Source organism: Dasypus novemcinctus, chromosome 5 (assembly GCF_030445035.2).
Source record: "Dasypus novemcinctus isolate mDasNov1 chromosome 5, mDasNov1.1.hap2, whole genome shotgun sequence".
In the NCBI taxonomy this organism is placed as follows: Eukaryota; Metazoa; Chordata; class Mammalia; order Cingulata; family Dasypodidae; genus Dasypus; species Dasypus novemcinctus.
Genome location: NC_080677.1, coordinates 131,293,308 through 131,318,344, shown reverse-complemented (window position 1 = coordinate 131,318,344; position 25,037 = coordinate 131,293,308). Strand labels below are relative to the sequence as shown.

Below are 25,037 nucleotides of genomic sequence, written 5' to 3'. Positions count from 1 at the left end.
CATCTAGGTTGTCTAATTTGGTATATAGTTTCTCATAATATCCTTTTATTATTTGTCCCCCTTTCATTCCAGATTTTATTTATTTGCATCTTCTCTCTCTTTTTCTTTTTCAGTCTTGCTAAGGTTTAATAAATTGTATTGATTTTCTCAAAGAACGAGCTTTTGGTTTTATTGATTTTCTGTAGGTTTTTTGTTCCCAATTTCATTTATTTCTTCTCTGATGTTTGTTATTTCTTTCTTTCTGCTTTGTTTTGGGATTGGTTTGCTGTTCTTTTTCTAGTTTTTCCAGTTGTTCAGTTAGTTCTTTGATTTTAGCTCTTTCTTCTTTTTTAATATAGGCATTTAGGGATATAAATGTCCCTCTCAGCACTGCCTTCACTGTATCCCATAAGTTTTGTTGTATTCTTGTATTCATTTGTCTAGAGAGACCTACTAAATTCTCTTGCAATTTCTTCCCTGACCCACTGATTGTTTAAGAGTTTAGTCTCCATATAATTGCAAATTTCCCCCTTTCCTAACTATTACTGATTTCCAGCTTCATTCCATTATGATCAGAGAAGGTGCTTTGTATAATTTCAATCTTCTTGTATTCATTGAGAGTGATGTTGTTGCCTAACATGTAGTCTATCCTGGAGAAAGATCCATGAGCACTTGCCAATTTGGGGTGCATTGTTCTGTTTTTGTCTGTCAAATCCAGCTTGTTTATCATATTGTTCAAGTTCTCTGTTTCCTTTTTGAACTTCTGTCTAGTTGTTCTATATATTGATGTGAGTGTTGTGTTGAAGTCTCCAATTATTATTGTAGCAACATCTGTTTCTTCTTTCGGTTTTGCCAGAGTTTGCCTCACGAATTTTGGGGCACCCTGGTTAGGTGCATCGATACATGACCATTACTCCTTCCTGGTGGATTGTCTCTTTTATTAATACATAGTGCTCTTCTGCATTTCTTACCACTTTTTTGCATTTAAAGTCTGTTTTGTTGGATATCAGTATAGTTACTCTTGCTTTCTTTTGGTTACCATTTGCACAAAATATCTCTTTCCAAACTTTCACTTTTAGTCTTTTTGCATCCTTGGGTCTAAGGTGAGTCTCCTGCGTATAGCATATGGATGACTAATTTTCTTATCCATGCTCTTAGCCTATGTCTTTTGATTGGGGAGTTTAATTCATTAACATTCAATGTTATTATTGTAAAGGCATTACTTACTTAAGCCATTTTATTCTTTGGTTTTCATGTGTCATATTTTACCCTTTTTGTTACCCTTTCTGATAGTCTTTACTTCTATACTCTCCTCCAAGCCTCTCTCTTTTCTTTTCTGGATGCGGAACGCTCTTTAGTGTTTTCTGCAGAGCTGGATTCTTGTTTAGGAACTCTCCTAGTTTCAGTTTATCTGTGAATATTTTAAGCTCACCACCATATTTGAAGAACAGTTTTGCTGGATAAAGAAATCTGGGCTGGTAGTTTTGCTCTTTCAGTACTATAATTATAGCATTCCACTGCTTTCTTGCCCCCATGGTTTCTGAAGAGAAAACCACACTGAGTCTTATTGGATGTCCCTTGTATGTGATGTTTCACTTTTCCCCTGCTGCTTTCCAAATTTTCTCTTTATCTTTGGCATTTGGCGTTCTTCACATTATGTATCTTGGGGTAGGTCTTTTTGGATTTATTCTAATTGGAGTACGTTATCTTTCCTGGGCATGTATATTCATGTCTTTCATGAGAGTTAGGAAATGTTCAGCCATTATTTCCTCAAACACTCTTTTTACCCTCTTTCCCTTCTTATCTCCTTCTCAAACCTCATAACACATATGTTAGTGTGCCTTGTGTTATCGTTCAACTCCTTGAGCCCTTGCTCAATTTTTTTCCATTCTTTTCTCTCTGTTCCTTTCTCTCTTCAGCTGTTCTTTCTTCTGTGTCACTGATTTGTTCTTCCATGATTTCAAAACTGCTGTTGTGTCCCTCTTTGTATTTTTCATCTCACTTATTGTGTCTTTCATTCCCTTAAGCTCTGTTATTTTTCTACCCAAGATTTCAATTTTTTTGGTACTCACATTGTATCTTCTTAATGTCTTTTATTTCTGTAGCCATGATGTCCTTTACCTCCATGATTTGATTTAGGAGATTTGTATGAACCTCATTGATTAGCTGTTTCAAGTCCTATGTCTCATCTGAAACTTTCATTTCTTTCTTTGCCTGAGTCATATCTTCCTTTCTCTTAATATTTGTAATTTTTTACTAGTGTCTAGGTATCTGATTCTGATGCTGCATTTACTCTGATGTTCAGTTTCTCTCTCTTGCCTAGGTATTTACTGTTAAGCACTGTGTGCTATCACTCTTCTTTGACTTGCAGTTCAACTCCTTCCAGATATTTAGGATTTCCCCTGTTTAACTGCTCAAACCAGGGTGAAGGACCCAGTAATGGGGTTCAGATCAGTTTCCAAGGCCTTGGAGAGGGGGACAGTAAAGGCACCTGCTTGCCTCTTTTATTTATTCGTTATTATTTTCTCTTTTTCATGCACTTTTCTGTCTGGCCAGCAGATGGTGCACATCGGCAGACTTCTCAGCTCAGGCCTCAGGTGCTAAGGCGGGAATGCATTCAGTGTAACTCCTCAGGCAGATGGGGGGTACAGAAACAATGTCCTCAGGGCTGGCCAAGCCTCACAAAGAAACTTTTTCAGAGGCTGTTCTCCACCCTTGGCTGGCCACCTCCTCCTTCCCTTTGCCTCTTCAGCAACCAGCCCAGGACAGTAGGGAGGGTGTTTGAGAAGGCAAATTGTCTTCAGCTCCCTGCTGGCTCTCACGGCAAACAACTTCATGGCCCTCACCTGGCCTGAAAGTGTGCATACTCTCCAATGCAGCAGACCAAGTTCACTGGCCAAAATCTGAATTTACTATAGGCTGTGTCCCTCCCTCTCCCCTTTCGATGTGCTCTGTAGGTGGGGGTAAGGGCGCCTGCTGCTGCTTTTACAGCTCTACTCGCAGGACTTTTCAGCCAGCTGAGACTTCTTTCCTTTGCCCCTCTCTCTTCTGGGTAGTGTCTCACCTTCCCCTGGTGTCCTGAGCCCCAGAGCAGTCCTCCAGACAATCTCTGTCCATCCTCTAGCTATTTTTTCTGGGAAAGAAGTAATCCTCCTGCCTCTCTATTCTTCCATCTTCCCAGAAGTCTGGGAAAAGAATCTCAAGCCAATTTATGGAACAGGAAACTGCAAGGGTCAAAGAGCATAAGGAAAAATGATCCAATAATGGTTATTGGAGAAATGTAGATTACTCAACAATGAGATAAAATTATTGGCAGAAATGAGAAAGCTGGACAATGCCAGGTATTGGCAGAGAGGTGGGGAAACTGGAAGCCTCCTGCAGGGCTCGAGATTGGTGATATAGGAGATACATCTTTGGGGGTGCACTCAGGCAGGACAAGGGCAAATGAAAGTGTTCTCCCTATAGGACTCAGTAATTCTGCTTCTTAGTACATTTCCCAAAGAAATTCTCCAGGGGTCTACAAGACCAAAGGAACTTGGACAAGAATTTTCACCGCAGTCTTGTTGAGGAGATGGAGAGTTGGAGGCCATCTGGGTGTCTGTGCCAGGAGGGTGGACTGGCAGGATATGGTCAGTGTCACCATAGGGTGCTGGCAGCTGTCAGACCCAGGGGTGTGTGTCCACACAGCAAAGCCAGTGGATCTCTAGTAAGAAACAAGATGATTACAGGACAAAATATGTTCACATAGATTAAAACATGTGCATGCAAAGCAGCTTGATGTATTTTCAGGAACAGATATAAATACAAGGATATTCACTAAACACATTAGAATGGTTGTGTGGGGTTGGGCAAGGGGGGCAGGGAATGAATAGGTAAGGAAATAAATTCACCCAGCCAGCCAGCCAGCCAGCCAGCCACCCATCCAAGTGGGCCAGGTGACAATGTCCATGCACTGAGGTGGATATTTAACTCAACTCTGCAATGGATGTCCACAGATAAATTAAAGGAAAGGTCAGAAAGGAAAGGTGATGTTTCTGAGGATTATTATGGCCAGAATTGAGAGCTGCTGGATGCAACAGAGGTCTAATGCTTGGAGGATGCAAGATCGTGGGGGTGAGGGTCATTCTGCATGCAGGCAGAGGTAGAGCAGACAAGTATTTCATACTTTTCTCTCAAGGAGTATATAAAATGTACATAAACATGTACATGAAAAGATAAACACTATCACAAGGGAGCACAGAAGGAGTGCACCTGAGTGATCCTGAGAGCCAGGCCGTAGGGTCCCAAAGGCAATGCCCCGGGGGTGGTGAGCCACCCAGACCAGGGCCTCTGCCCCTCCTCCCATGGCTGACCACACAGGGTGCCTGGCATGCGGCAGGGGAGTGAATTCTGAGCCCTGGGGCCCAGGGTGCTGCTGTCTGAGAAGCACCCAAGTGGGGTCTCAGGGTCAGAGGGTCTCAGGAGGAAGAGGATATTCTGAGCTAGAGGAAAGCAGGAGCAGAGGCCCGGAACTGAGAATGAGTGATGGAATCCCTGCATGCTGAGAGGTAGGTGGAGGGTCTGCACGGGGAATCAGGTAGGGTTCGAGTGGCTGTGCTGAGGAAGGCAGAGGTAGAGAAGACACCTGGGAGGAGTAGTGAGATGAGGCAGGCCCCTGGTGTACTTCCACAGATGTGGGGTGGAGAAGAGAGAATAGCAGAAGTGCAATGGAGACCCAGGTGGGAAAGAAGCCTTTCAGAGAGACCCCAGGGAAGCGGATGTGGCTCAAGTGATAGAGCTTCCACCTACCATATGGGAGGACCTGGGTTTGATCCCTGGGGCCTCCTGGTGAAAAAGAAGAAGAGAAAGCGTACCCACGTGGCGAGCCAGTGCCTGTGTGAGTGCCTGTGTGGTAAGCCAGTGCCCACACGGTGAGCCAGTGTCCGTATGAGTGCCCGCACGTGTCCCACAGGGTGAGCCAGTGCCCCACGCAAATGAGTCACGCAGCAAGATGATGACACATCAAAAAAGAGACAAGGGGAAAGTCAGGTGAAGCGCAGCAGAACCAGGAACTGAGGTGGTGCAATTGACAGGGAACCTCTCTCCCCATCAGAGGTCTCCAGGATCGAATTCTGGTGAATCCTAGAGAAGAGAAAATGAGAAGACAACACAGACAGCAAAAAAACAGCGGGGGGAGGAGGGGAAGGGGAGAAAATAAATAAATAAATCTTTGAATAAAAGAGACACCCCAAGGAAACTGAGACCAGTGGAGGCCTTGGGCAGGAAAGCTAGGCTGCAGCCTTGGTGTTCGCCTCAGTGCGGGCACATTAGGGCCAAAGGAACTGAGATGTAAAATCCCTGGAAGTTGGCTCTGTTGGGTCGCCACCCTTTCTTTTCCTTAGCTCCTGTTGGATGTCTGGCTACTGGTCCCTCCCGTTGCCGATGACCTTGATTTCTGAGGTATGGTTCCTCCCTTCCTGGGGTTAACAATTGGTGAAAAGGATAGATAACACTTGGGCAAAGATTGTGTCCCTGAAGATCTACAAGGCCTGCCTCTCTTAAAGGGGCAGGACTGGTGGCTTTGTGCTGGAGGAACAGCAGAGGAGGAAAGGACGTCCAGTGCGTTACCTGAGGGTGGATTCGGCATCAGCCAGGCCTTTGCAAGCTGGAGGTCAGAGCCCACAGCCTTCCCACTGCTAACTTGGGATAATTGTTTTCAGAGCGTTGCAACACATCCAGAGATAATTTGACATAATCTAGGGCAGGGGTTCTTAACCAGGGGTCCATGAGCATGAATTGAAATTTTAAAAAAACATTATTTTTATAGGGACGTGTTGGTGCGGGTGTGATATATTTATTAAATAATACACAGTATAATGTGGACTTGGTAAGGGGTCTGTGATTTTCACCTGACTGGCAAAGAGGTCCGTGGAACGGAAAAGGCTAAGAACCCCTGCTCTAGAGGGTGGGAATTGTTTCCACAGAACCACAGGCAATAGTGCCACAGTTTTCCGGACTAGAGGCTGTGTGGGGTTGGCCAGCGAAGTCATCTTTAAGCAAATGAAGCCAACATCCTAAATTCCATAGCTGATTAGGGAAGACTGGTTTGCAAAGAAAAAATCCTATCATTCTCCAAATGCAGATCCAGTGGGGATGCAGATCACAGGGGGGCCCCGAGCAAGCCCACCCTGATATGGGAAAATGTTTCCAAGGGCCAAGCCTGCTACCACCATTGGTTGGTGGTTTCATTTTTGGTATTCCTTCATTCACTCAACAAATATTTTATTGAGCACCGACTCTGTGCCAGGCTGACCCTGTGCCAGGGCTGATCCAGGCTGGCACCTGGGAACTTGACTTTTGCAATGTTCCTTTCCTGTTCCAGCCTCTTAGACTGTGTGCATAAACAATGTGATTTATGGCCAACACTTGCTTTCCTTTCGGGAGTCAGAATCTTGGCAGGCATAGTCGGTAGAGAATGTGCCTACGTGACCAGTGCCCAGTGTAAACCCTGGGCCTGAGTGTCACATGGGCTTCCCTGGCAGACGTGGTGGGCGGCCGGGTTATCTGCTGGAGGGAGGGTATAGGAAGGCTGTGTTCAGACCCCTGGTCTCCACCTCACGTGTCTTTTCCACTTACTATTCCAGTGGGTCTCCTCACTGTGTCACTGTAATAAACTTTAGCTGTAAGTATGGTTAATGCAGTGACCTAAGTGTGGTTAGTACAGTGAGTCCTTTGAGAAGCACTGGACGAACGGGTGGTCTCAGGACCTCCAACAGAAGTGGTGCCATAAAGTGCCACAAGCGGTCCTAGAGATGTCTCACAACTGGTGTTGGAAGTGGTAGTGTCAGCAGTCTAACAAGGGTGGGTGCCTCATGTTAGATGGTGGTAAGTGCTAAGGAGAGAAAGGGAAGCAGGGAGGGGCGTTAGAAAGTGTGGTAGGGGAGAGCTTTGAAACGTTGTTTAGAAAAGTCCTCATGGAGAAAGTGACATTTGAATAAAGACCTGTTGGAGGTGAAGGAATGAGCCATGGGGATATCTGGCAGGAGCATTTCAGGCAGAGGGGCAGCAAGTGTAAGGACCCCGAGATGGAGTGAGGAGACACGAGGTTGTTAGCATGGAGGGGACGAGGAGGGGAGAGGAGGGGAGAGGTGGGAGGTGAGATCAGGGAGTGGCCGGTGTGGACCGGACCCCATAGGGCCTCTGACTGGACTCTGAGCGGGACTGGAGGCCTTCAGTGGGTTTGTGCAGAGGCGTGACGTGAGCCGGCTTGTGCATTAACAAGTGCAGTCTGGCAATGCTTTTGAGATAGAACGACATGAGTGAAGAGCTCAGCGGCGCAGGCGGGAGACCAGTGTGCAGGCAATGGTATAATGTAGGCGAACAGTGATGGCTGCTGGGATGGGGTAGAAGAGAGAAGTGGCCAGATTATAGATCTCCTCGGAAGGGAGAGCCAATAGGATTTGCTGACAGATGGGTGCAAGAAGAGAGGAGCCCAGACTGACTCTAAGCTTTCTGGCCTGAGCTGCAAAGATGGAGGAGCCATGATCGAATGATGATGTCCCAGTGTAGAAGCAGGGCCATCCCTTGCACTGTCCCTATTCCCAGCCTTTGCTACTGGATTCCAAGGCACGTGATGGCTGGGGAAGGGGCGTGCACGAGGCCTTCACCAGGAGTCAAAACAACCGATTGGGCCAAAGGCCAGGACTTGGTGCTCCGGTTGTTCTCAGTGCCTTGGTGGACAGCATCTGGCCGTACCAGCCTTGGATATCTAGGTCAGATACCACAGTCTGCCCTCCCCCAAGCTGTGTCCAAAGTCCTGGGGGTTGGCCAGGAGATGCAGCAGGATTGCTGCTTCCCCAGAGTTCTCTTTAGGAGCTACCTCATAAAATCTACATTGGATTTCCAAAACAAAGGCAATTAAGCAAGAGAGCAGAAAATCCAGAAGCAAAAGTTAAAGTCATTGAAAACTCTTTAAAATAAAGAAGTGTGATCTTATGTAGCGTAGGGATGTGTCTTGGTGACTGTGAAGTTCTGGGTGCATGTTGAGGGCAGCAGGCAGCTCCGTGGAACTCTCCCATGACAGTCACTGCCTTTGCTGGGCATGATTTTGGGAGGAAATACAGCAGAAGAATTACTGGAATGGGATTTAGCATCGTAGGGCCTATGTTTGAATCCAGATTCTACCTCTTTTAGTTCTGGAATGTGGGTAAATCCCATAAATTCTTTAAGCCTCAGTTTTTTTCACCTATAAAATGGGAATAATAGATGATAAGGGTATGATAAGATTGTTGAGAGGATCAAATGAGAGATTATGGATCTAAAACATTTAACTGGGTGTTTTTGATACCTAGAAATCACTCAGTAAATGTTAGTTGCTGTTATTATTATCACAATTACAACAACTGCTGTTAGGAGGCCCTGGGTGAGTGGGGGTGGGGGTGGGATGTGAATGCAGGGAGTGCAAAGTCCCCTGCAAGGGCCTTGAGATGGCAGTGGAGTGGGGATCAGCAGTCCTAGATTCTTCTCCTTGCCCTGCTCCCTAAAATTGGACAGTCCTTTTCGTTTACATCTATCTTAGGAACAAAGTAGTTTCATTCAAAGTCTTCCCATTTAGCCCTCTATCTTTTGAAAGTTTTTCTTTTTCTTCCCAAGCGTTCCCTTTCCTTCTTTGCTTTGTGAGTGGTTAATCCTCTTAGGAATTGGGGCTTCCAGCACCAGCTCACCTTGAAGGCAGGATCTGAGCTAGAATCTGCCTGGGAAAGCCACACCTGGCTTGCTCTCCAGGGTTGCAGCCTTCTTTACTGATAAGGTGGCCTTGTCAGTGCATAATTTATTACAGACACTGCCTGTAATAAAGTAACCCAGAATCTAATAAAGACTGCAGTCTCCTTCAGACTGGTACTCACTGCTCTAATCGGCTACCAAGATCTTTCAGTTCTAATTCCTCAACAGCACTTGCCTTCTGCCCAGTCTCACAGTCTTCACTGTCATTGTCTATGTCAGGGTTTGTCAACCTTGCACTGCTTATATTTTGGGTGGGATTATTCTTTGGTGTGAGGGGCTGCCCTGTTCATTAGAGGATATTTAGGAGCACCCATGGCCTCTACTCATGAGATGCCATAGCACCCCTCTCCTGACCCTTGCTCAGTTGTGACAAACAAAAATGTCTTCAGACATTGCCAAATAGCTCTGGCATGGCAGGGGGTGGGGGGCGCTAGTGGTTATTACCCTCCCCCTTGGGAACCAGTTGTCTATGTTTAAACCTCATGATTTTTACCCGGAAACTGCAACAGCTTCCTAACTCCCTGTCACTCATCTTGCATCACTCCAGTGTATTCTTCAGGCTTTTGCTAGAACACAGATCTGACCACCGCCTCTCCCCTCCTTTGGTGAGTTCCCATGGGCTCTTGAGTACAACTGAAGCAATTTGGCATTAAAAATCCCTTACCATCTAGCCCCAATCTCCCTGCCAGCTGCCAGCTTACACCACCTAGGCGCCAGCCGTCTTGTCACGCAGAGCTGCTGGAGCCCCCCTGCCCTGGTCTGTTCTCTCTGCCCAAAAGGCTCCATGAATTCACCCAGCGAACTCTTCCTTTTAGGCTCAGCACAAAAGGCACCTCCTTCAACCCTTGATCTTTGTGTCTTTTTCTCTCTGATTGTAGGGTGCTTGTCTTTTTCCTCCCTTATTGCACTTCTCACACTGCTTCCTATTTGTTCATGAGTCTGCCTCTTCCACGGCTTCCTGGGGGCCAGAGACTGTCCCTGAATTTTATTCAAATGGAAAGAGACCAGGACAGCCCCTGGCATACAGTGGGTACCCAGTTTTTGTTTTCAGAATGAATCAGCGAACAGATCCTGAGGATCAGGAAGATGGAGGAAATGGAGAGACCCAGAACAGTCTTGATTAATTTCCAGGTGGCATTCTAAGAAAGAAGCCTGGTCACCCAGATTGGTATTATGATGGCCACATGGATGGGGTCAAGGGCGATCTCTAAGGATGCTGTCAGGGAAGTGGATTTGGCTCAATGGATGGAGCATCCGCCTGCAACATGGGGTCAAGGGCAGTCTCAAAGGATGTTGTCAGGGAAGCGGATTTGGCTCAACGGATGGAGCATCCGCCTGTAACATGGGGTCAAGGGCGATCTCAAAGGATGCTGTCAGGGAAGTGGATTTGGCTCAACGGATGGAGCATCCGCCTGCAACATAGGAGGTCCAGGGTTCAAACCCAGGGCCTCCTGACCCATGTCATGAGCTGGCCCACACACAGTGCTGATGCATGCAAGGAGTGCTGTGCCATGCAGGGGTGTCCCCCGCATAGGGGAGCCCCATGTGAGGAGTGTGCCCCGTAAGGAGAGCCACCCAGCATGAAAAAAAAAAGTGCAACCTGCCCAGGAGTGGCACCACACACATGGAGAGCTGATGTAGCAAGATGATGCAACAAAAAAGAGACACAGATTCCCAGTGCCGCTGACAAGAATATAAGCAGACACAGAGGAACACACAGTGAATGGACACAGAGAGCAGACAACTGGGGGGAGGGGGAGAGGGAGGGTGGGAAAGGGAGAAAAAAAAGGATGCTGTCAACTGGGGAACGGAGTCTCAGAGAGTGCAGGCTCCTTAGAATAGGAACCGCTGAGAATGGTTGGGGTCAGGGCCAGCTTCGTGGGATGCAGCCTGTGCAGTCACATAGGGCCCCCTGCTAGACGGGCCCCACATGTGGTTACACGCTCGGCTGTCACTGTCTTGAAATTCTTAATACTTTTGAACAAGGGGCCCTGCATTTTCATTTTACACTAGGCCCACGTGCTAGATCTGGAATTATGTAGCGATACAGGTTGGGGTTTAGAAGGTCAAGAGTGGTAGGGCCAGGAGATTGGGAGGAGGGTAGAAAGGCTACCTGGTAGAAAAAGAAGTCAGGTTATCCGGGTTGATAAACTTAAGGGGTGAGGCTGAATTGCCAGAGGGACCCAAGGTCAGATATCAAGAAAAGATGGTCTGGGCAGATTGGTGACAGCAGCAAAACTGTAACAGGTAATTAAGGTCAAAGTCTCAGATAACTAGTTCTGGGCTTAACTCTTGCTGCCTGAAATTCCCTACTCTTGATTTTCCCTTTTAGCCCCAGGTCACTTGTACAGCTCCCCATTTGCTGAAGTAATGAGTGCCAGATCTGGGGTTATTTCTGTAAATGCAAATGCCCATTTGCAAGGATCTAGCACATGGGTCTAGAGGGAGATTGGGAGACTAAAGGAGCAAGATCTCAGATGCCACTTTGAGTTGGGCCTTCTTGACATATGCATCCTACTTTTGCACAGAAGGCAGCAGTCTGGGCAGGAAGCCCTCAGGCTATTCAAAAATAATGGACTCTAGTCTACTCCCACCATCTTCAAAATGCAGAAACACTGACAGGCTCATCACAGGACCAAAGCTTTGCCCCAGGTGCTCTTCCAGTTTGGAGCCTTCTTTTTTCTTTTTTTGGCTAAAAGCAGTGGGATTTTATAAATAGCATGAAAAAGAAAAAAGTATGTTATCATGCATTATTCACATCAATAGAGAGCTGGCTGGGGCTCAGGCAAGTAGTTTAGATCAAGAAGCCAGACACAGAATCAAAGTCTGGAGGGCAGGATGAGGCTTAAAGGACGATAATGAGTCGAGGCTGCGAGGCGTAGCAAACATCACCCCCCACACCCCTGCTCCAGAGGACCAGGACCCTTGCCCCACATGCCAGATCTGATGATGCCTTGTTCTCTGGTTGGTTTTTCATCCATTAGGATTTGGTAAAGTTCTTTTTTAACAGTTCAACCTGTGTGAGCTGTGCTAAGGGGAAGTGAGGTGCAGGTTAGGGCTTGTGCATCCATGTCAAAGCGAGGCAGACCACGCTGGCAGGAAACCCAAAGGAGGTGACACTGAGGAGATCAAGCAGAGGCCACTGATCTGCTCTTCTCTACATGAGGAGAGTGGGGACGCTCTGGGTTTGACTAGGGAATGAACACTAACAACCATGCCCACCATGTCCCGAGAGCAAAGGCACCACTGTGCCCAGGACTTTGTGTGCATTATCTTGTTTACTCTTGAAGATACATCTGCAAGGTAGGCTTCATCTCTGAGGTTGCACAGCTAGTAAATGGCAGAACCAGGATTTGAACCTGGGTCTCTCTGGCTCCAAAATCAGCAGCCATTCTCTGAAGGACATGGCTTTCCCGTGGCAAGGTGGTATCGAGAAATAGAAGGAGGCACGTCTTTCAAAGGGCAATAGGGACCTTCCTTTACAAACATGACATGTCCTGAGCCCTGTACTTCCTTTGCCCTCTTTACCCAGTCCAGGCACTCCTTTAAAATAAGTTGGGGGAAAGTGGGTGTTTGAGAAAAAAAGACCACTATGCCTTGCTTATACATACTTTAAAAGAGATCCAAAAATATATTAGAACTTGAGTATGCTTTTTACCATCTCAATGTTATTATGATTTATTCTAGAAGGTAGACCCCCAGTCTGAAAATTTAGCTTTTGTAGCGATTAGATATTTTTGTACCTAGGTGCTTACTCTCTGATTTTAAGCTGATGGAATCTCTCTGGTATTAACTCAGATTCCGTTCACCAGAGGTTACCTCTAAAATCTCAGACCCTTGTCCCTGCCCAGGAGTACCAATGAGTTAGTTGTGCTTCAAGCCCCAGGAGTTTATCCTGGTAAAAGAACAAGCCAGGCCCACCCCGAGCAGGCTCCAAAGCTAAAGAGAGGAAAATGAAGACGACACAATGATTGTAATTACAGAGTGTCCACAGGGAACCTGGTGATAGCGCCAAGGCAAATGCCTCCAATATCTTGAAAATGATTCTTGAATCCAGATCTTTAGGTCAGACTGTTCTGAGCTTCAGACCTATATCCCCAGTTTCCTCATGGACGTTTTTACTTCCTTATCCCACAGATTCCTTAAATTCAGCAAATCCCCAGCAGACTATATTGCCCCCACAGGTTTTTGTGCTTCCCTTATTAAGGGGAATGCCACCACCGTCCACCCAAAAGCTCAAGCCAGCCACCTGAGAGCCCTGCCAGGCATGGACTTCTTCCCATGCACCAGCGAGTTCCACTCCTGAGCATCTTTCCTCTATTCCCAACACCCCACTTCCACTGCTCTTGTCTTATTTGATGCTTTTGTTACGTTTTGTCTAAATTCCTGCACTAGACCCCAACTGGTCCACCCTTGCCTCTTCCACTGCCAGAATGACCTTTCTCCAATGTGCAGCTGATCATATCACTTACCTGCCAAAGTCCTCTGGAAGCTCCCCATTGGGATATGAAGGCTTTGATAAATTTGATAAACTGACTTGCATGTACTTCCATGGCCCAATTGTGTTATCCCTGCCAGCAGTGTCCAGCTACTTACAGCTTCCTCTGATGCCACTGCACACCATCCCTCTGCTAGAACATTTTCACCCCTGACCCGCATCTCTGCCTGGCTGTCTTTCATTCTGTGAACGCTTTCTTGATCACATCCCTCCCCAGGCTCTGCTCCCACCTGGTGTTGACTTGCATCATAGCACTTATAGCCGGTTTATTGACTGTAAACTTTGTCTTTCATGCCTGCATCACCAGTGCTTAGCACAGTAATTGGCATATTATAGATATTAATATAGTTATTAGGGAAGTGGACTTGGCCCAATGGATAGGGTGTCTGCCTACCACATGGGAAGTCCGAGGTTCAAACCCCGGGCCTCCTTGACCCATGTGGAGTTGACCCATAAGCAGGGCTGATGTGTGCAAGGAGTGCCCTGCCACGTAGGGGAATGCCATTGCACAAGGAGTGCGCACCATAAGGAGAGCCGCCCAGCATGAAAGAAAGCACAGCCTGCCCAAGAATGGTGCTGCACACACAGAGAAATGACTCAACAAGATGATGCAACAAAAAGAAACACAGATTCCTGGTGCCACTGATAAGGATAGAAGTGGTCACAGAAGAACACACAGTGAATGGACACAGAGAGCAGACAAACTGGGGGGGAGAGAAATAAATAAAAAATAAATCCTAAAAAAATATAGATAGATAGATAGATAGGTAGATAGATAGATAGATAGGTAGGTAGGTAGATAGATAGAGAGATATTTGTATAGTGAATGAAGATTCACTATACAGGGTCAAAGGAGAGTTAAGTTGAAGACAAAAGAAAATTTAGCATGTCAGTCAGGGTCCTGCCAGGAACAAATGGCACTCTCAAAAGGGGAACTGAAGAGAGTTTGAAGAAGGGACTATTTACAAACCTGAGGGCAGGTTAAGGGAAACCAACAAGTGACAGTGAAGCACCCCAAGGCTAGCAGCAGTTAGAAGTCATTTTCACCCCTAGACCTGAAGAAGGAAGGGGAAGTTGTGGTTGCTAGAACAAGAGGGAGACATACAGCTATAGGAGAGAGGCACCTGGTAAGATCGGTAGAAGAAGGCTGCAGTGCCAAACTCTCGAATGGCATAGAGGAAGCCAGAAGAACATAGACTTTGACCTCGTTCTCTGCCCACCCCCAAATGGCACCTGCCAGGGTAAGCCAGAAAGATCAGCCTGCCAGGCCAGAGGGCAGAATGAAGAAGGGGAAAGGAGATCTGGAGGGACAAACCAAAGATCCAGCACATCTACAAATTCGGGTTTCCCATCCAAGGATTGGGTCGAGGTCCCCCAATCTGAGCATGGAAGAGGAAAAGTGCACTCATCAGTAAGAACATAGCTTCACCTTTTGGAACCAGAAAAGCAATAATGGTAAGCAAGAACACACTCTGACTTTGGCATGAGGGTCCCTGGTGTACTGAGAGAAACCCTCCAGTTCTCCTTGATGTTCTTAGCTTATTCCATAGAGACCTCACCGTGGCGAGACAGAGTTCTCTCCTGAAACCGTAAGAAATCCAGGCCTTGGCTCTGTTGCTCACGGTGGCAATGAGGAAGGACATCATCGACTGAAACTTAAGAGTCAACTTTAAGTACATGTCTCTTATTCTTGTCTCCTGATCTGGCCACATGCTCTATTAGGAAGAAGGCTCATAAATCAAGTCTCTAGGGCAGAACCTAATTGGTTTCCTCATCCTCTATTTTGAGCACATAAATCTAACCCATGTGCTCTGCCTTCAGGCAGAAAACGAACTTCAGGCCCAGAATCACCAGCAAGACTAATCTGAAGAAAGAATTTGGAAACTCTAAGGAATTCTGTACCATCTGAAATTCAGCAATTCCTATTCCCTGGTAATGGAATGAAGAGAAAGCCTTACTCTTTTCTGAACTGGCAAAGGGAAACCGTGTTGACCTAGAGTTCAGGTTGAGTTGGGTAATGTGTGAATAGACCCATTAGCTGTGACGTCCTCAGGTAAAGAACAAACGCTCATTGCAGGCAAGGTTGTGGCGGGAAATACAAATACATGTAAGACAGTCCTGGCTTTAAGGAGTTTACCGTCTAGTTTGGGAAGGTAAGGCAGCTACAAGGAAAGAGTGTCAGACTGGTTTTTGATTAAAGAGGAAAGCTTTGCCTGTCTGTGAAACAACTGTAGAGCTAGCTCTTCCATCATCGAGGTGGGATTGAAGTTACTGTATAAACAAGCCTGGCTGCACAGTGATTACCCACGGCTGCTTACACCTGACTCTTCATGGGCACTTCTGACAGGGCAGAGTTGCCTGTCCTTTCATCAGCCTGACCCTAAGGTGCTGTGGTTCCATGTAAAGGGAGCGGAGAGGAGGGGCAGCTCTGGCACGTTCTGCCTCCAGAGGGGGCGCTGGCGGGTCCTAGACCTCCGGGCTGCAGCAGTGAGGAGGACCAGGTGGCGCCGTCGTGCAGGCGCGTTGGGGACCTAGGGCAGAGGCACCAGGTGAGGACCGTGTCTCCCCGCGCGCCGCCCCTGGCCCACGTCCCGCGGCGCCGGCCTGGGGGAGCCGTTGGGCGGACAGTCACCGCTCTGCCCGAGCCAGTCGCCAAGCCGCCAGCTTGGCTTCGGCTCCGAGCGTCCAATTCCCGTCTGGTGGATATTCTCCCCAGCCGCCCTGCTGAAGGCAGTCTTCAATCCAATTCAAGGTCTACCGCGGGGAAGGTAGGGCCCGCTCACTCGGTGGGTCTTATACACACGTAGCCAATGGACAATCGGCCTGCCCTTTAATCTCTAATAGCCAATGAGGGGGGAGCTTTGCTCTGGGTATCTCTAAGTCCCTCCTTCCCGCCCGGTGTTTGAAATAGCGCCACCTTGTGTCCTGGTAGCCTGAGCGTTGGGTGAGGGTGGGTTGAATTCACTCAGAGGAAGTTCAATAAATACTTTCTGTGTGCAGACCCTCTACTCAGTGCAACCGCCACTACATGGCAGGGACAGATAGGAAACTCAAGCTCATTGTGGATAGCGTCACCGTTCTAAATTGCCTTCACCTGTTCCCGGGCCCCCAACCCACGCAATATTTTATGAAGACGGTAACGCAGTGGGACTTCACCCAGTCTCTCAGAGCTTTTCTAGCTACTACTGAATTTCTTCATTTAATTAGTTCCTTATATCGAGTCTTAGCTGCTCCTACTTCGTTTCCCACTATTTCTGCCTTCACACCTATTAGGGACAGCTTTGATATTGGTTTTATTTTCTTTGTGTAAGTGCTGCTTGTACTTGGTTGCTCTTTTAAATTAAATTGTAGTCCCACAGTTTTGGGGAATGCATCCCCAGCTGGCGGAGATTTCATAACATTTAGACTATATTGTCTGGGATGTGTCTGCATCCTAGTCTGAGATACTAATGGGATGCCCTGAGCCCTATTTTAGTCTAAAACAGGGACTTTACAACTAAAAGGAGGCTGGCATTTAGCTGGCTGTCTAGATTTGGGTCATACTGTGGAGAAATAGGAGCCTGTGACCACCCCCACCCGAGAGGAAAATTCCACAGCCCCCTAACCGCCTGTATCTCGCTTCAGTAACAAGCTTGCTCGACTGTAAAACCTTATCTCAAGGCCGCCTCCAGTAGAAAGTGTCGTCAGCCCCTAGACCAACTTGATTCAGACCCTTATAAATAACAAAAACTCCCCAACCACTTATCTCCCCTCATAGAATTCCCAGCGCTTGATTAACCGCAAACATCTGCTTCTGTACGTGCTTGCTTGTTGAGCTATTGCCCCCCGCCCTGAACCTAAAAGCCTATATAAGCAAACTCCCCCCGCGACTCGGGGCTGCTCTCCCCTCTGCGTAGGAGAGGCAGTCGCCACGCGGCTAATAAAGCTCTCAATTGGAACTTTATTCAGAGTCTGAGTCTGGTCGATATCGCTGGTCTATAACAATACCTTTTGAAATTTTCAAGTCAGATTCTAAACCTACCCAGGTCACTACACCTCTTCAATGTACTTCACATTCCTTTGGTCCTTAATATTCCTCTAAAGATCTTTGAACTGACAGAATTTTGACTTCTTTATTTTTCTGTTTAATTGTGAAATATAGCTTACATACAAAGGAATATTAAACGTATAAGCATGGCTGTATGAATAATTATAAAGCAAAGATAACCACTACCAGGAAATAGCTCACTGCTCTAGAAGCACCCCTAATCCCCCAATCCTGACCCCCTCTCTCCCTTCCTCCAGAAGCCACCCATGTAGTGAGTCTTGAGCAAATCACTTCTTTCCTTCCCTAGTCTAGTGCTTTGCCATCTATGTGTGTGTCCCTAAAGGATGTAGATTGATTTGCCTGTTTTGAACATTGACTCTTGAATGTTTCTTTTGTGTCTTGCATATTTTGCTCAGTTTTATGTAGTTCTGGATTGTCCACTGCTGTATTATTTTCTACTCTGGGAGTTTGCAACAATTTATATATCCATCCTAGGAGAGATCCAGGGTGATAGAGTAGGGAACAGCAGGCTGAATGCCTCCTCCAGAAACTGCGGGAAGGTAGGCAGGTTTACCTGGCAGAGGGGAAACTGTAGAACGACAGGAGCAATCGGAGAGGGCAGCGAGAGAGGGGTGACCCGTTGGCGGGAGAAGAGGGAAGCCGTGACCGGAGAGCACGCAGGCCAGCTCACAGCCTGCTCAGAGGGAGGGGGAAGCCAGGGAAGGGATTTGACTGGAAGACGAGCGCTCAGCCCACTCCGAGAGAGGAAAGGCCTCCCCCCCCACCGCCCCCCTCGACCCCCGTACCCCCTCCCCCCAGGCACCAGAGGTGTGTCCTGGCGCCCGGCGGGCTCCTGAGGTGGGGAGGTGCCGGGAAACAGCTGTGGGACCCGCACCCAGCGGCTGGGGTGGGGAGGATAGGGTGGGCAGACAGATCTCAGCAGTTCGGGCAACAGGAATGATGCCAGTGCTGAAGCAGCTCCGGAAGAGGGAGCGGGTAGCTGATCAGGGGCGCTGTCCCACCCACCCACCCTGGGAGAGAGGAGCTAGATGGAGGTGGGCTAACAGGCGCTCCACAGCGGGAGAGAGGGGAATGGGGGGAGGCAGCGCAGCTGGTGAGCTGTCGACGCCCGGCCGGCCTGCGGGACAGGGGGCGGGGAGGGCAGGCCACTAGCTGCCAGGTGCCAAGCCACCCCGGAGAAGGAGCCAGAGAGCCATCCAGCAGCTTGTCAGGTACCCAGCCGGCTCCCTGGGGAGTTGGGGACAAACAGCCTCTGACAGGGAACTTAGACTGAGGTGGGTTTTTTTTAAGGTTTTTAATTTTTTTATTCTTTATTTTTTGCATTTTATGTAACTCTTTTTTTTCTTTGTTTTCTTTTTTTTTTTTTTGCCTCCACACCCGAGTACCTTACCTGTGGGGAGGCGGGCTGCAGGGTGATTGATTGGTGAGTATTGACAGCCTGCGACAGTTGCTAGTGGCCTGTGAGGAGGTCTGGTTTGTTTTTTCTTTTTTTCCCCCTTATTTTCTTTATTTCTTTTCCTTCATTTTTCCCTCTTCCATTGTTTTTCTTTTGTTCCACTTTCTCTTGTTTGGTCTTCATTTTCTTTCTTCTCATCTTTCAGGCCTTTTATTTTTTTCTGTTTCTTTTTTTTTTTTTTAATCCCAACTTTTAAATTCTTACTCCTTTTATTTTCATGATTTTTCACTCTTATTATCCCCCCCCCCCCAGCTCTTTCATGGTTCCTTTCCCATCCTTTAAAAAATTATTCTTTTTCTTTTCTTCTTTCCTTTTTTATGTTCTTAATATTTTTCAGGGGAACATGGACAACTACAAGGATATAGAATAAGTGGAACCAAGTGTCAAAGAGGGCACTTAACACAAAACAAAATGAAACAAAACCCTAGAATAGAAAGAGAAGCTAACCAACTGAATAAGCCCATCAAGATAAACAGATGCCTAGACACCAGCAAAAAATTAGAAGCTGTACTAAGAAACAGGAAGACATGGCTCAATCTAATGAACAACTAAACAGCAGGAGAAGCAGAACATGGAACAACTAATCAAGAATGTCCAACAAATATCATGAATCAATTTAATGAAGTGAAGGAAGAGATAAATGATACTAAGAAGACACTGGGGGGGGGGGAATACTGAAGAAATCATAAACATACATAAAAAGATAACATCTGATTGCTATGAAAGACACAATGCAAGAAAATAAAAATACACTGGAGGGAAGCAGACTTTGCCCAATGGATAGGGCGTCTGCCTACCACATGGGAAGTTCGTGGTTCAAACCCCGGGCCTCCTTGACCCATGTGGAGCTGGCCCATGTGCAGTGCTGATGCACTCAAGGAGTGTCCTGCCATGCAGGGGTGTCCCCCACATAGGGGAGCCCCACGCGCAAGGAGTTCGCCCCATTAGGAGAGCTGCCCAGTGTGAAAGAAAGTGCAGCCTGCCCAAGAATGGCACCACACATGGAGAGCTGACACAACAAGATGATGCAACAAAAAGAAACACAGATTCCCAGTGCACTGATAAGGATAGATGCAGTCACAGAAGAACACACAGCGAATGGACACAGAGAGCAGACAACTGGCGGGGTAGGGAGGGGAAGAAATAAATAAAAAATAAATCTTTAAAAAGAGAAAAAAGTAAAAGTTTTGCCAAATATGGTGAATGGGTAATGTTATTTTACTGTGGTTTTAATTTGCTTTTTTCCTGAACATTGATGAGGTTGAGCATATTTCATATATTTATTTGCTGTCTGGATTTCCTTTTATGTAACGTGTGTAAAGCTTTTGCCAACCTTCCTATTGGGTAGTCTGTCTTAATGGTTCGTAAGGATTCTTCATGTTAGAACCACATGAAATTGCTGATATCTGACCCCATCTCAGAATGGGGAACTTCTGTGCCTGAGCTGTGTGTCTCTGGAGCAGATGAGGCAGGACAGGGAGAAAACTGGTTGTAGACAGTGAGCAGAAGAAAGACCCCACCTGCCCTCTGTAATTCTGAGGTCTTTGGGTTCATGATATGATTCTGAACAGTTGACTCCGGCAAAACAGGCAGCTTGGGGCATCCCTGATTGCGGAGGGAGGACAGAGAAGGTGTTGTGATTTCTTAGCCCTTATAACTCAACTTCACCATGGGTTAAGGAAGGCAACCTGTTCACAGTTATACCTCCAGCATGGACAGTGTTAATAGATAATTGTTCAATGAATAAATAGTTTTTCGAAGAATTGCGTGAAAAACTTGATTTTTTCCCTCTTCTATTGTTCTCAGAAGAAAACCCTTTGTTGCCACTAGGTGGCGGGGTTAATCACAACTAGATGGCTTGTAAGAAAGGATTCAGTTAGGGAGCCAGGCTTTTTGGATTTAAATTAAATCTCTTCGTTTTATTTCCGCTTTCGAATTCTGCTAATTATCAAGTTTAATAAACATATTGTCATAAGAACATCTGCAGAGTAAAACTAAAATAAAACCGCTGGTGAATGACTCTCTTCCTCAAGCTAAAGATGGTATTCATTTCTCTCCTTCTGTGTTTCTAAATCTGTCCTTTCATGGCTATACTGAATATAAATTCTTTCCGTTCTTCATTCCAATAAACGAATGTCAACTTAGTGTCCTTCTGCTTAGAAACGGTCTTTTACTGTCAGAGTCTGGCAACCTCCTTTGTTTACTGCATCTGGAGGATCTGAGTCTCTGAGAAGACTCTTCCCCTCTGACCCCTTCGCAACTCCTCCCCCCAGAAAACCCTCCACTTCTCTCTCCCCAGATGGCCCTCCTTCCAAACAGCCTCAGAAAGTCCCAGCTTTTTGTTTTTCTCTTCTGCAGGAAATCACATCTTTCCCCACCCTTCCCTTTTGTTTAAAAAAAAAAGCTGTGTTTTTGAAAATTCAGCTAAAGCCACAGGCCTGAGGTTCCTGTCTTGATAGGGAAACTGAATATACACGTCGAAAATGACTTCATTGAGAGAGGGCTAGGCAAATAATCCCAAATTCATCTCCTTAAAATGCTATTTTCTCAAATTATTATCGTAAAATTGATTTTTTTTCCCTGTGTAAAGTTCTGTGAACTTTAATACATGTATAGATTTGTGCAGCCAACACCATGGTCGAGGTAAAGAACAGAACCACCAGTCCAAAAAAACCCCTGTGCGATCCCTTTTTTACTTATACCCCCTCCCCTCCCTAACTCCAGGCAACCACTGATCTGTTCTCCATCACTACAGTTTTGATCTTTTGCTGGTACCATGTAAATGAAGTCTTTTGAAACTGGCTTCTTTCCCTTAGCATAATGCTTTTGAGATTCATCTAAGTTGTTTTGTGTATAACTAATGTGTTTTTGTTGTTGTTTCAATTGTTGAGTAGTATTCAATAGTACGATGTACCCACAGTCTGGTCTGTTTACCCATTCACACATTGAAGGACATTTGGATTGTTTCCAGGTTTTGGTAATTCTCTATACAGTTGCCATAAACCTTTATGTACAGGTTTTTGTGCGAATATGAATTTTATTTTCTCTAGGGTAAATACTCTAAAAGTGGCACTGCTGAATCATTTGTTGTAGATTTAAATTTATAAGAAACTGCCAAACTGTTTTCCAGACTGGCTGTACCATTTTGCATTCCCACCAATGCTTGATATTGTCCATATTTTTTTTATTCATTCTAATTGATGGGAAGTGGTATCTCATCATGGTTTTAATTTGCATTTCCCTAATGGCTAGTGATGTTGACCATCTTTTCGTGTACTTATTTGCCAACCATATACAATTGTACCTTGGTACTTGTTAATAGGTTCCAGAAGGCATGACAAGTACCAAAAACCATGAGTACCAAAAAAAATTTCCCATAAGGAATAATGTAAATAAATTTAATGTGTTCCCAAACCAAAGACAATGCACATTTTTAAGGCAATATGTAAGAAGATAAGGTTGTATATCATTACTTTACATGAAAAATAAACCTAAAAATTAATAAATACTTAGATTAAATAAAATAAAATTTCCACTTTACCTGTACTGAGAAGAGACCATGGCCTAATGGGGTGGTGGGAGGAGAGCGGTGAAGAGGAGAAGTTACATGGAGTGTTGCTTGGAAGGAGAGTCCTCCTCCACTAGAACATCGGCGCATGCACTTCGGGTGATCTTTCTCTTTCCTGCCTTTTTTCAACTTGCTCCACAGGCTCTGACACACTTGTTGTCACCTTCACTAAAAACTTATCCAATCAGGACTGCTTCTGTCTTCTTTTCACAATTCCTTGAAAATATGAAATTGTTTGATCATTCAATAAATTCACATTTCTGCTTGTCAGAGCTTTGTCCAGATGGTACTTGTATTAGTCAGAATTCTCTAGGGAAACAGAATCAACAGGAGGTATCTGTAAATAGTAAGAGGTTTTATAAGAGTATCTCACATCACCATGGGGATGCACAAGTCCAGGTTCCGCAGGCAGGCTGCAATCCTTGGATGAAAGTCCAATGAAGGTCCTTGATGAGTTCCCAGGAGACATTGGCTGTCCAAAGTCAAGCTGGAAAATTCTCCCTGAATGCTGAAATCACTTCCCCTTTTAAGGCATTCAACTGATTGGATAAAGTGTTCTCATTGGCCACAAAAATCGCCCTGGTTGATCGTAGATATAATCAGCCACCTATGCAGTAAACTCGCTGAAGACTAAAGCCCATAAATGCCCTTGTATTACAGTTAGCCCAGTGCTTACTTGACCAAACAACTGGGCACAATTACCGGGTTAAGTTGACACATTATCCTAACCATCACAGTCCACCCCTTGGCAACTCGGCAACCATACACATTACCTTAAACCATACCTAGTCTCTAAGTAAAAACAATAACAGACATGCATATACATATATAAATTTCCACCTAACAATGTCCAACTCTCCTGCATATAACTGGAAACTCATTAATTCCCTACAAAATAGAGTGCAAGTCCTTGGATAATATTCATCTTAAATTTGACATCCTTAAATATTATGACATGAAACTAATACAACTTGTCATCTGATAAGGGAAAAATTTAGGGAAAAACAAATTCATTTTGTGCACATATACGTTCATACTCACGACAAAACAAGGACGAAAGATTCATGACTATTACAGTCCTCCTTTCTGTAACTGGACACATGGCTGAAGTTCAGGTTTATCACTAGAAACCATCATCTTAAGACTGACTCCCAGATTTTGACATCTAATGAAGTGCAGGTTTATGGAACTGTAGGGGACCCATGACTCATGTTTCCCTTCCAATTTCTTATTGTAATGTAAATGTTTATCCTTTATCCATTTGTATATTGAAAGCAGATAAATGACTTTATAAGTTTCAAAGGTCTACAGCCAGACAGGACTTTGCCCTAAGAAAAACTGTTTTTCTTTAAACTGATTATGATATGATTTTGTACTTACTTTGTTACTGAAGTAAGATTTTTTTGAATACTGTAATGTCTTTTTGGAATTCAGAGGGTGGAGTGTAGCAGTTTGATATTGTTTATGAATTCCAAAACTAGATATTGGATTATGTTTGTGAACTGGTCTGTCCCTCTGGGCATCTTAGATTGGATTGGATTCAGCGGTTTCACTTTTACTTGATTAAACAATAAGAATTAAGGCTTTGATTGGGCCATGTCCGTAGGACATGAGTTGGTAGGACTTTGGTGGGCGGAGACTCACAGAGAAACCACAGCACAGTGTAGAGAAGGGAGATCAGAGTTTTGATCCTGGAGTGTGGGAAGTAAACACACAGAGTAGCAGATATGTGAGGAAGGAGAAAAGGCTCTGTTAGACACAGCAGAGGCCCCAGAAAGAGAGACAAGCTGTTTACCTGAGAGTCAACAGCTGGCCTTGTGGAGAAAGTGGAGCAGCTGAGCCCAGAGAGAAATGAGCCCTGGGAAGAGAAGAACACAGGAAGCCTGAACCATGGCAGACATTGACAGCCATCTTGCTCCAACATGTGGCAACAGACTTTGGTGAGGGAAGTAATTTATGCTTTATGACCTGGTAACTATAAGTTTCCACCCCAAATAAATACTCTATAAAAGTCAACAGATTTCTGGTATTTTGCATCAGTATCCCTTTGGCTGACTAACACAGTACTTCTCCACAAAGTTTTGAACTTCTGCCTACTTTGCACACATTTTCTTTTTATCAAGGAACTGGAGACATCCTCCCTCATCTCTGCCTCATCTGAAGAAATCTCTTCAGCCACCTCTTGTTGCTGCTCCTTCTGTAGTTTCTGCAGCTCCTCAGTGCTGAGCTCTTTACAATGTTCCTTCGCTAACTCCTCTACATCAGCAGCATCGGCCTCCAGCCCCATGGATTGATCCAAGGATTCAATATCCTGCACAACTGTACCCTTTGTACCTGCAGGCTTGGGGTCAGCCTCAAACCCTTCAAGGTCTCTCTTGAGTCACAGCTTCTGGCCACAAATTCTGGCTTGATAATACCATCTCCTCTTTTGTGATGCAGGTTCTACTAGGCATTTTTTCCCCCAAAAAACTCCAGTCTCATCACAGTTAAAAACTTGTGGGGAATAAAACCATCAGCCTCTACATCATCTTGAAATTCACTGACGAATTTGTCAGCAGCCTTTTATTAGCACTCCCTGCCTCACCATGCCTCATGATACTATGGATGCCGGCCCTCTTTTTAAAATGATCAAACCGGCCTTGGCTGGCCTTAAATACTTCAACACTCTCAGCTATCAGTTCTGGTTTGTTTTTCAAAAGATGGGCATGCAACACTTTCACTTTTC

At 45.7% G+C, this 25,037-nt stretch overlaps 1 protein-coding gene across 1 annotated transcript in view; it reads right to left on the bottom strand.

Moving 5' to 3' along the window:
• Nucleotides 1-22,809, bottom strand: part of AOC1 (amine oxidase copper containing 1) — a 36,337-nt gene extending 13,528 nt beyond the window's left edge. Inside the window, exon 1 of the mRNA XM_058297574.1 lies at nt 22,286-22,809. Within this exon, the coding sequence (XP_058153557.1) occupies nt 22,286-22,305 (20 nt within the window). The 5' untranslated portion in view covers nt 22,306-22,809. The remainder of the gene's footprint in view (nt 1-22,285) is intronic.
• Between the last annotated feature and the right edge of the window lie 2,228 nt (nt 22,810-25,037).